General features: G+C 38.4%; 1 protein-coding gene across 1 annotated transcript in view; it reads right to left on the minus strand.

The window, feature by feature from the left end:
• LOC107568822 (cilia- and flagella-associated protein 46-like) overlaps positions 1 to 9,709 on the minus strand; it is a 47,828-nt gene extending 38,119 nt beyond the window's left edge. The window contains exons 1-4 of the mRNA XM_016254814.1: positions 9,661 to 9,709; positions 9,043 to 9,157; positions 2,912 to 3,076; positions 874 to 997 (exon numbers count right to left, since the gene is read on the minus strand). Coding sequence (XP_016110300.1) covers positions 874 to 997; positions 2,912 to 3,076; positions 9,043 to 9,157; positions 9,661 to 9,709 — 453 coding nt within the window. The remainder of the gene's footprint in view (positions 1 to 873; positions 998 to 2,911; positions 3,077 to 9,042; positions 9,158 to 9,660) is intronic.
• Positions 9,710 to 12,805: the final 3,096 nt, after the last annotated feature.

Raw genomic sequence — 12,805 nt, forward strand, 5'->3', positions numbered from 1 at the left:
AACATTTCTCATTTTAATCTAGTTCAACTTGATGTACTAAAATAACTAAAACTGAAATAAAAATGAATAAAAACTGAATAGACATAATAAGGCAAAAAAAAAAACTGATTCAAAATATTCATAAAAACTATAATAGTATCTCAACGACACTAAAATAACACTGGGTAAATGAAGTTTATAAAATTTCCATCGTACAATTTGTATATGTACATATGTAATATCAATATGATGATTATGATGAATATGAAGATTTATGGTATTATAAGCAGCAATCATATATGTCAACAATATATATTTTATTTATGTCACTTTACAACAACATATATACAAAAAAAATGTTTTAAACACATGTCTATTTTTTATATATACTTATGTAATATCAACATGTATTGACGGGTTTTAGGATGGATATACTGTACATGTACATGACATACAGTATATGTCCAAAAATACGCATTTATAACCATGCATATTTGTATGGGCTGGATATAATTATTAATATATGAAATTGCTCCAAATTTCGAATAGGTTTCATATATGTTTTACTTCATATAATGCTATGTTTCATACATGGAAATATACAGTATGTACAAATATTTTATTTGCGTGTAAGGAGGAAACACACACGCAATGCATCACTACTGCAAGACTAAAACATACTGGATAACTAGAATAATATGCCTTTATTATGGGTGTGCATTAATTAAGAGCAACTAAATAAAATGAGACAAAATCATGTCAGTTGTGTGGAGGAGGTTAGAAAAGACACAAGATATTTTGGTGAAATAGAGCTTGAGTGAATGAGGATGGCTGCAGCTGCTTGAGCAGGATTAATAACGCAAGTGACACGCAATACAAAAGAGAAAGATTTACCTGTATGGAGAAAAGCCGGGGATAAAGCTCTGGTTTATGTGACTGTATAAAATCGGAGGTGACCTTGGCCATAGCAGCTGCCTCCTTCTTCTTCCCAGCATCGAGAAGACATTCAACAAGGTGTCTGAAGAGAAACACGAGATGAAAACAACATGAAATATGAGCCTTCACGCTGGTGTTTTACAGCATGCATTTGAAGTTCAATTGCAATCTCTTCCACAACAGACAGTAGAGTCAAGGCAAAGAGCCAGATTCGATTTGAGATCAATGACAAGGCTTATATTAGGGATGAGTTTCTTTTGTGCTCCAGGATTACATGCCTGCAACAATAAAACAGCCATAAAGGAGTTTGATCACATCGTAAAGATTTATTATGACCTTTAAAATCCATCTCTAAACAATTTTCTCAGAATAAGTGGCGTAAAACAGGCTGAACCCTGACAGAATTGAAGGTGCAGCGTATCTGTGAGCTGCAGGATCAGGATCACTGGAGATCTTTGCCGTCAATTCAGCGCTTCAAAGGTCACGGCGGCGTCAAAAGAGCATCTAAAGGCTGCGTACTTGTCCTGATTATTGAGTTTCTTATCTTTTTACCACTGATTGCATTTGCTACCGTATCATATAATAAGTTTACATATGAATCTCATATGAATTATGCATAAAGAAAAACTTTTTAGAGTTAAATTCTCTACCGTAACGTTTTTTTTTTAAATCTACATTTTTAAGTGAAACTAAACCTACCATAATGTATACAAAATACTTAGACTGAAATTTAAGATTTATGTATTTGCACTGCATATAAAATTTCCATGCATTTGGATTAAACATAGTTAGCATAAACAAACTATTAAACTTATTATGATGCATATTTGTCAGTCATACATAAATTAAACTGGTCAGATTTAATAGCATAGTTTATTATTAACTATTTGCATAATTTTTTCAAAATGCATTTATTCAAATTGCTTAGAATCAGCATAAATCTATGGAAGACTCTTTCTGCCACTGAATAAAAAAATGAAAAGATAATTTCGACTTCTAATCTCACAATTCGGACTTTTTCTTGCAATTGTGAATTTACATCTCACAGTTCTCACTTTTTTTCTCAGAATTGCATGAATCGGGATCTGACTGTTTCCTCCCAAAATTTTGACTTTTTAATTGTGAGTAAATATCCTGCAATTCTGACATTATAAACCACAACTCTTGTTTCCTCAGGATTGTGAGATGTAAGCTTGCAATTCTGAGAAAGAAAAAAAAATCGCAATTATCTATACATTTTTTTTTTTCATTCTGTGGTGAAAAAGAAACTTTGGTAACACTTTACTTAAAGCCTTTATGTATAATGCATTATAAAAGTAGTTTTAATGCATGAATTATGCCTTGTAATGCACCTTATAATGCTTTGTACAATCTCATGAATAACTGTAACCACGGTTAATTCATTATACCTTCATTGTTACACCATGCATTTTAAATTTGGTTATAATTAATTACGACAAGATACAATGTATTACAATGCACATTATGAATAATATTTATAATGCATTATACATAAAGGCTTTAAGTAACCTTTCATATAAATCTGGTCATTGTGAAAACAACTACATTTATTTAGTTAAAAAGTATGAACATGGTTAAACATGTCTAGCTGTGGAACAAGCAATGAGATTGAAACAAATCGGATTTACTGATGATACATATATAAAGCTGGTTATTATGTATTTAGTACTATTACAGAAATCTGACCTGTTGCATTTATGTATGACTGAGTTTATTCGTTTATGTTAAAACTGTATAATCCAAATGCATGGAAATACTTTATTTGCATAATCAAAAATGAGAATTGGAGGGGAGAAGATCTGATATATTTCCATTATCAAAAAACATGCTTAATTTTCTTTATGTATGCTATGATTGCATTTTTCTTTTCTATGACACTGGACTGAATTATGAACCGGACTTCGTTCTTGACTGGTTTCATGATATTCACTCACATTGTGTGCATAAAACAATAATTAGACGTGAAGCCACCTACAGCATTAGCTCAGCCCTCCATGCGTGATCAGGATCCTGAACCTCCTCTAGAGCCTCGAGCACCTGCGTGAGAGAAGAAACCAGGAGCCGTCTCTGTCCAGGCCTCAGGAACCGCCGGACGGACTGCAGGTACAGCAGCGAGGCGTTGAACACCAGGAAATGATATCTAATGAAGAAAGAACGAGGCACGGGAGAAGTTAATTATTCAAGCTATCACTGTTGGGAAGATCGGAATCCGATTTCTCACTACATCTCAATTTATACTGCGAGCGACCTTAGATCTCAAAGCGTGTGAATGAGTAATGAGCGCTTGAGCCTTTCAAAGAGCCACGGGAGGCCTCAATGTCCATGAGATATAAAGCAATTACTGCAGGATGGGCGAGGACTCTATTCCGGAGTCGCTAATTTATCCACCAGAGAACGGCAGCGAGTATCTGAGCTGTTTTCCCTCTGGCAGAGCCTGAGAGCCACTACAGAAGCAGTAAAGCAGTGATTACACATCCATCATACAACAATTACAAGTTTACAGTAGATATAACATCATCCAGCCGAGCCCTGTGCACTGGACGTCCCTTGATAGTTTGTTACTTTGCTAGTGTTAATATTTTAAAGTTAACTCCATGAGGAGTTGCTTAGTGTTTATGATTGATGGTCTGGCATACTGCTTAAATATTTAAAATCTCCACACTCGTGTTAAAGCCTGAAACTATTTAATTTCCATCTCAGAGGCTGTTACAAGGTGTTTGAGGGTGTAAATTAAAGCTGTATATGTATACAAAAATTATATTTCACATAAAAAAAATTGGATTTTGTTGTTTCTAAAAGAAGTCTCTTTTGCTCACCAAGGCTGTATTTATTTAATCAAAAATAGTGTAATATTTTTTTTATATTATTACAGTTTAAAATAGCTGTTTTCTATGTGAATACGTATTAAACTGTAATGCATTTCTGTAATCAAAGCTGTATTTTCAGCATCATTACTCCAGTCTTCAGTTGGATATACAGTTATTTTGCAACAATATAAACAATGCAGCAGTTGAGATATGCTATATAGTAGAGTATGTATCCCTTTGTGTGTATGTCCTGTATGAATGTGGGTCAAATCTAACTTTATTTATAGATATGTTATATACAATAACAAAACTGCATTTTGCGATGATATAAACGATCACAGCTGAGATTTGACATGCTAATGTAAACTCTATAGGACATCAATTGTGAGTCACCTCACCTAAAACGCTGAGCACTATTTGAGTGATGCACAAATTTGCTGTCTTGTCAGTCACTTATGAGGTTTCATTTCAGTTAGGTTGCGGCCTATGAAGGCTGATCGCTCACTAGTTTCTGGAATAGAACCATCTGAGACACTTGCCATCAGAAACGTCTCAACTAATGAAAGCCCTAAGCCTCAAACTATCTCCCAGTTGGCAATAAATATTGTGCCACATCAGGAAGCACACAATGGCCCTTGGAACTTTTTTAAGTGCTTGGGTGCAAAAAGTAAGAGATTCAGCACAAGCTCCTGTGTTCAGCTTACTTCAGACAAGCGCGGTATATATTATACACTCCTTCACTTCTGAGGGGAATGAATTCACAATGCTCATAACCCGCGCTGTCTCTGTATGAGAGTTATACTGCTCGCTTATCTGTTTAGGATTTCTCACTTCACAAGTCATTGAGCAAAAGCCTGCTCAGCTCTATTTTTGTAAGCTTTTCTCTTCTCAGGAAGGGACGCTTCAAATGATTGCTTTTTTCTGTTGGTCGAATGTGACATTTGAATTGTGTCAGCATGTAAGGGATGATTTATACACATATTTAAGGTGATATGACAACAAAATTGCTCTCTCTTCTGCTCTTGTGGATGACCAAGCAGTTTGAAAACCCTTCCATATCAGCTCTATGTTTATAACTTATGTTTCACGAGTGCAGACAGACCACCTTGTTTGCTCCTTCATTGCATATCAGCTCAGAGAGGCATTTATTTTAAAATAAAATATAGAAATTACTTGAAAAGTGAAATAAAATGTCTAACGGTTATTTAATAGGCCTATGATTGAAATTGGATGTGGTGTAATTACTATTTGTACATGGTCTAAATAAAATACTGCTATTTTCACTTAATTGTTCCTAATGCAAAAAAAAATATCTAATTAAGAAGATACTGCTATTTTCATTTAATTAACTTAATGCAAATAGCATCCAAGTACTATTTGCACTTAATGTAAATAAAATACTGCTATCTTTACTTAATTCACTCATTGCAAATAGTATCTTATTACTATTTGTGCTTAGTGCAAAGAAAATACAAAAATTTTCACTTAATTCATTTTATGCACCTAGTGTAAAGAAAATACAATTATTTTCACTTCATGCATTTAATGCAAATAAGATCTAATTACTATTCGCACTTTGTGCAAAGTTGAATGCACTGCACTTAATGCAAATTGCACCTAATTACTATATGCACTTAGTATAAAGAAAATCCTGCTATTTTCACTTAATAAACTTAATGCAAATAGCATCTAATTACTGTTTGCACTTAGTGTGAAAACATAATGCTAGTTTCAATTAATGCATTTAATGCAAATAGCATTTAATTACTATTTGCTATTTTTACTTGATTAACTTAATCCAAACAGCATCTAATTACTGTTTGCACTTAGTGTTAATGGTCTTGAGGTGAATCTCGCAAAACCTGTCAAGAACTTGTCCAGTTCACTGCAATTTACTGTATTCTAAATTAAAGTATATATATTTTAAAAAAAAATAGTGTATTACAGTATTGAGAATAAGAAGAATTACAAAAATATTGCATGCAAAACATCTGGACGCCTTACAGTAATCATATTTTTAAGGGTAAAAGGCATAAAAATAATATCGCAATGCAATAAAAATCTGTAAGTGTGACACTTAGCCTATGGCGCGGAGCGAGGAACGAGGAGAACAGGAGTACATGAACAACAATAGTCTTTTCATTCAGAATATCCAGGAAGTAACATTTGGCAGCTGGGAACACAGGAAACACAGGGGTGATGTCGACCCACGGTGGAGCCGACAGAGGAAGGAGACATGGAGGAGGAATGGCCGCTGGCTCTAGGGGGCCGACCAACGGCGGCGGAGCAGGTGGTGGAGGTGCCCGAGGCGGAGACGGAGAGCTGATGAGCCAGGGCGACGGGGAGGATCCGGAGGTCCTAGGCGGAGCAGATGGTGCCAGCGACCGACGCGGAGATGTGGATCCGGGAGGCCGCGGTGGAGCTGGAGCGACAGAGGACTGAGGTGGAGCAGAGGGGATGAAGGAGCCTGCCAGAGCCGGAGGGACGGAGGGATGAGGCGAAGCCAGAGGAGTGGAGTCCCGAGGCGCAGGATGGTCGACGCCAGAGCAAGGCGGAGCCGGAGGGACGAGGGAGCCTGGCGGAGCTTGTGGACTACCGGGCCACGACGGAGAGGAGGGAGTTAGGAGCCATGGTGGAGCTGACGGGTCAACGGGCCGAGGCGGAGTCCAGGCCTCAGAGGCTGGAGGCGGAGTCAAGGGAGACTCCAGCCACAGCGACGCTGGAGGATGGCAGTCCCGCGGAGCTCGCACCGCAATGATGGTGGGCTGAGGGTGAGCAGAGCGGCTGCCAGACGACAGCGGTGGAGGAGGCTGGAGTGAGTGGGAGGGCGGGCATTTTCGAGGAGCGGCCACAGGAGAGCGCTTTCTAGGAGCAGGCACTGGAGGCGCTTTCTAGGAGCGGGCACTTGAGGGCACTCTGAACTGAATTCAGGGGCTGGACCCCTTTCCTCGTCCTTTTGGCACTTATGCCCCGCCATACTCAGCCGCGGTGCAGGGGGCGGAGCTCCTCTCAGTGCTCACACCGTCCGTGGCTTTCTCCCTCGTGGCAGGCGTTGTTGCCGGCTCACACACCTTGACTGACGTCACAGCCTCTGGCTCCGCGGCGATCCTCAGCTCTGTCGCTCTCTCTAGCAATGGCTCGTCTGTCGTGGCGGGCTCTGGCTCTCAGTCAGCGGTGGGCTCGGGCATGCGCTCCGCCCATCGGGGACATGGTGGGCTGGGCTCTGGGTCGGGAGTGGCACTGGCGATATACTCCTGGGAACCGGTGGGGAATGGAGATCCATTTCTCGCCAGTGTCCTCCACAAAGGCGGCAAATTCCGCTCGAGGGCCTTCTTTGGACGAAGGCGCTGTGCACACGGTGTTGAGGCTGGCGTCATAGAACGCGCAGAGCATGTTGTCCGGGTAGATGGTGAGATGGGCAATAGCCAGAAACAGTCTGGTATGACCCTCAAATTTTCCCCTGCTCCAGCAGGAGGAGGATGAATTCGGGGCGAAGGAGGGGATCCATACGGGCACACAATGGAAACAAAACACACTGAGAGAAAAAACACGGAAACAAAACGGAGGGGAGACATGGAGGTAACTGTATTTTGGTCCGAGATTCTGTCACACTTAGCCTATGGCGAGGAGCGAGGCACGAGGAGAACAGGAGTACACGAACAACAATAGTATTTTAATTCAGAATATCCAGGAAGTAACATTTGGCAGCTGGGAACACAGGAAACACAGGGGTTGACGTTCAATCTCGGACAAGGACAGAGAGCACAGACTCGAACTTAAATGCAAGGGATAATTAACAAACACAGGTGTACTGAATGACTAATTAACTGGGAAGCTGAACACATGGGGAAGAAACTGGGTCACAGAGCACAACAAACAGTCCAGGGGCGTGACAGTAAGTCATGACAAAAAGTTTTATTTTTCTTTAGGGCAAAATATAATCATTTCTTTTTTGGATTGAAATATAGACATGTTTCTGTGAGATTCTCGCTCTATAAAATGACAGCACATTTTGAGATAAGCTGTTGTTACAATAATCCTGCGCTACACAAAAGGGCCGTGGAGGCGTGACAGTGAGGCAGAGAGCCGTGGCTGTTATCTAACCCAGCATTATGTCTTCAGCCTGAGAGCAGAGCGCTGCATTACTGTGAAACTCAAACCTCGCTGTCACACACTGAGATGCAGCAGGAGGGTAAATTCTGCAGCATTTCTCAGGTGTGTGTTCAAGCAACCAGCAGGGAAGAGGTTTATCCTACACTCCGGTACTTTCTTCAAGTAAAGCATCATGCGTATCCAGCTAGAGCTTTGGATTTCTTCACACCAGAAACACTGTGAGACAAGTGTATTTACTTTCCTTATCAATAAAGATTTAAAGGAGTCGTTCATCCATAAATGAAGATGTGCTAAAAATGTGCTCATCCAATATGTAGATGATTTTGTCTCAGATTTGTAGAAATGTCGCACTGCATCAGTGTCTCAGCAATGGATGCTCTGCAGTGAATGGGTGCCGTCAGAATGAGAGTCCAAACAGCTGATAAAAATATCACAATAATCCACAAGTAATCCACAGCACTCCAGTCCATCAATTAACATCTGGAGAAGACAAAAGCTGAAACACATCCAGCATTAAGACGTTTTTAACTCAAATACAACTCTTCCTCCAGTGAGTCAGTGTTCTGGTGTGAATCAGGAGAGAAATCTGCACAGATCAAGCAGCGTTTAAACAGCTCTAAACTAATATGTGGCTGGATTTTGATGTGAGAGACAACAGCAGATGCACTTTTTCACTGGAGGAAGCATTATTATGGATTATGGACTCTATGGTATTTTAGTTAATAGCGTCTTAATGCTGGATGTGTTTCAGCTTTTGTCTTCTCCAGATGTTAACTGATGGACTGGAGTGCTGTGGATTACTCGTGGATTATTGTGATGTTTTAATCAGCTGTCATTCTGACGGCACCCATTCACTGCAGAGCATCCGTTGCTGAGACACTGATGCAATGCTACATTTCTCCAAACCTGATGAAGAGACAAACTCGGATGCCCTCAGGATGAGCACTGCTCGTATCCCACACAAGTGGTTTGAGCTCATAACATACTAGCTGTAATAAACAGCTGCCACTTTACTGAAATGAACGACACTATCAAGACCTCTACTGATGAATAATCCGTGCATGTGTCTTGAATAACTATCCAGGTGAATCCAGGTAAACCTAATGCCAGAAAACAGCATAGTTCTGCCTGAAATGAAGCAGAAAGCAGAAAGAGTGGCTATCTCAGAACGTGCAGGATGGTTTACTGTGGCACCTGTAGAGATTGTTCAGCGCACAGCACAAGGAGCTCAGATCTGCCATCAGACACTGCTGGAGCTGAAGCTCGGATCAGCTCAGACGCTTTCCTCACGAACTCAGCATCTGACAACAAGACAGGGGGACAAATACACAAACATGACATTTAATATAGGAGAAAATGAGCTGAGAACACGCCTCAATCTGCCTTTATCATACAGACACTTGCTGTAATATCACAAGAAATGGGAAATATTATAAAAACACCATTTCTAAAGACATTATTCACTAACGTTAGGTGTACAAAACACTGCTAGAGAAAACAAGCATTCGTGTACTTTGTCTTTCTCCATGTGACAACTAGCCCCTTATGAACGCGCTTTCAATATAAGATAATAACACTAACACTAACAATATAAGATAATGAAACTAACACTAACTAACAAAATCCGCGCATTTAATGAATTATCGAGTAATAAACACACCATTACCTCTTTTCTCCTGGTTGTCTTTCTCCATGTGACAACTAGCCCCTTATGAACGCGCTTTCAATATAAGATAATGAAACTAACACTAACTAACAAAATCCGCGCATTTAATGAATTATCGAGTAATAAACACACCATTACCTCTTTTCTCCTGAGCTTTTGATAAATATCGTCGGATGCGAAGATCCATTTCATGCTTCAGAACAGCGGCTCCGCGGTTAAAGTTGACGTTAAAAAGAAATCTATTAATTTTTGTTTATTGTTTACTTCTTGTTTATGTTGAGTGTTGCGCGGAGTGACTAGGAGAGGTCGGACGCGTCTCTTAGCAACGGGACGCTGAACGGAAAGCGCGCGTGGTCAAACGCGTTTCCTAAAGCAGTCCAGACTTTATTATTTTTTTATTTGTATTGCTTAATGTACATAACAAGACAGGGAACAAGCAACAATGCAAGACACTTCCATTGAGACAAACACAGAGTTTACATTAAAGAAGAAAAAAAATATATATATATATATATATATAAAAATAAACACAAGGAGCAAGGATGAAAACAAAGATGTAGTCGACATAGACATTATAAAGAAAAATATACTAAAGTAATAAATAATTTGACAAAGAGAAGCATAACTTTTACGATTTTCTATTATGTTTTTGGAAGCATTTGAAGCTCTGAAACATTTGAGCAAACTCAAATAAAAATATATTGAAGGAAGGTTTAATTTTTTTTCCATTTACAAGTATGGATATGATATTTACCCATCAACAAAACAACATCAGAGAAGGATGAATTTAAATCACACTTAAAAAAGAGGACATCTTGTAGGGTTACAGGAGGAATTGTCTCCATTTTTACTGACAACCAGCTAGCAGACTTAAAACATGCTGCAAATATTAAACGCTTAATATCACTATTGAAATGTTTAAGGGCATTATTTTAACTAAATATAACATATGCATGGATTAAAAATAACTATACATTACAAAAGGTGCAAATCGGCGTCCATACCGATTCTTTAACCTGTCATTTCTTTCAAATGTCTACACTTTAAAATTATTCTATAATAAAATAATTAAACGCAGAATATGCATTTTCTCCTTCAGTTCATCATCCATCCCTGAAAAAAAATAATCAATGTTAAAAGTCCCTTGATGTTTATATACGTACAATATGATGTAAACTTTTTTATAAATATTAAACATTTATTATCATAATTTTAAAGCATTATTTTAACTAAATATAACTAATAATATATCATTAAAAACAATATATATATAATTTTAACAAAAACTGAGTACAAATTTAAAAAGGTGCAAATCAGCGGCTTCTTTTCATTTTTTAAATGTTTGACATTTGAAAGAAATGTTTTATATAATAACAAATAAAAATGCAGCATGTTATTTTTTTCCTCAGTTCATCATCCATCCCCAGAAGAAAAAAGTTCTATTCTCAAACATTTATCTTCAATGTGCTTCAGAGACTTCGATTAACTGTGAGATTTACAGTAGTGCATCCGAGCTGAAAGTATATGTGCTGAAAGTTAGAATGAGCTCCGAACATCACTCTTGATTTAGTAGTTTTTAAACTTGCCAATACATGATCTAACAGCAATCTGAATTTAGTCAATTACAGCGAGCTCGTTTGCTCTCAGCTGGTTGTACACTGGTTTGTAGTTGCACATCTAATGGCTCTTTGAGGATGAAGTCTCAGCGTGAAGCGTGTTTTGTTAATTCAGTAATTCAGTGTTTGACAGGCCTCTGTTCAGCAGCTGAGAAATCAGCATCACTCCTGGAGAAGAGACTAGAAACACTCTCTCATGTCAAACACTGAGTGGACAGAGAGACAAGCAGACACAGCGCTTCTGTTTGTTATTGCGTCAAGTTTAGGGAATAGTTCAGATATCAAGAGATAAAGAGAATATAGTCAGAGTATTGCACATTATTTCTACTTAAACTCTTACCTCTGTTGCAATCATTCTTCTTTAACCCTATAAAGTCTCATATATGAAATAGTAGTCAGAAAAATAACAATTATTGAAATGGGACTGTTTATTGAATGTTTAGACTAAGTTGTTTTTTAAGTAAAAAAAAGTTTGCATATGCCTTTTTTTTGAGTATCATATTTGATGCGTCAGACTTTTATGGCTCATATAGTCTGATAATGTGAGAATATGGAGGAAAAAACTGCTCGATTTTACTGATATTTGTATGAAGAAATTCTGATGCTTGTTATGTAAATCAGTGAGATCTTTATAACAGTAGAGCAGATACTGACATAAAATGATCTAAATATCAGTCGTCACTATATCGCCAATAATATGTCTTAGTAAGATGAGACTGAAATGATCCAAACATATAATACAATGCAATCCTGATTGAGAGATGAAGAAATAAACGCTCCTCAGAAGCAGGGATGGATTATGACTTCAAAAGGCCCCGGGGCCAGTTACCTCCAAGGGTCCCCTCCCACCTTTTTTTCCACCATTCCCATTCTTTCCCTTAAGCAGCACATTCACAGTAATATAAACTGAAAGTTGAGATTATCACGAATATTCAAACCATTCTCACTCCACGTCAAATGCCTGTGCAACACCTATGTTAATAAATCATCTGTACAGCAGTTTGGTTTTTATTTTTATTTTTTTGTTACGCTGGTGGAAACAACACGACACCATATACTACAGCGACTGTCTAGACCGGCCTGGGCGGTGTTTAGTGTCTCGGCCAGCGGCAATAGAAGTGAGCTGGAAGAGTTGCAGAAGAAAAAAGGACTGGAATAAAACTAGGGCTGCCCACGACCAAAGATTTTTACCAGCTGTTTGTTGAGAAAGATAATTTAGCTCTTCAGCGATTAAGCTATTTATTGATAAAATTGTGGGGCAGCGCTGAGAACTTTGTGTTGGTGAAAGTGCTGTGAGCTACAGTGAAGACAGCGCATTAGAACTCTTCTAATTTTTATTTTTAATTTTTTTAAACGTAGAGTGTTAATTTGTGCAAATGCATAACCTACCAGCTATGTAAAGATGACATTTAAATATATTAGAATGAGTACATTACAATATAAATTTATTAAAACGAGTACATTATTTATGGGCTTAAAAACAAGATGCAAACAATCAGTCTAATTATTAGTTAATCACCTCATTGTGCTCACCTGTCTGTCCCTCGTTAACTGCCCTATAGCTGTTCCTGTCTCTTGTGTTCTAGTTTGTCGGTTATTATGAATGTTACCCCGAGTGAGTGAGTGAGTGAGTGAGTGAGAGAGTGAGTGAGTGAGTGAGTGAGAGA

The sequence above is a fragment of the Sinocyclocheilus grahami genome, unplaced genomic scaffold, assembly GCF_001515645.1.
Source record: "Sinocyclocheilus grahami isolate Dianchi unplaced genomic scaffold, SAMN03320097.WGS_v1.1 scaffold1284.1, whole genome shotgun sequence".
Classification (NCBI taxonomy): Eukaryota; Metazoa; Chordata; class Actinopteri; order Cypriniformes; family Cyprinidae; genus Sinocyclocheilus; species Sinocyclocheilus grahami.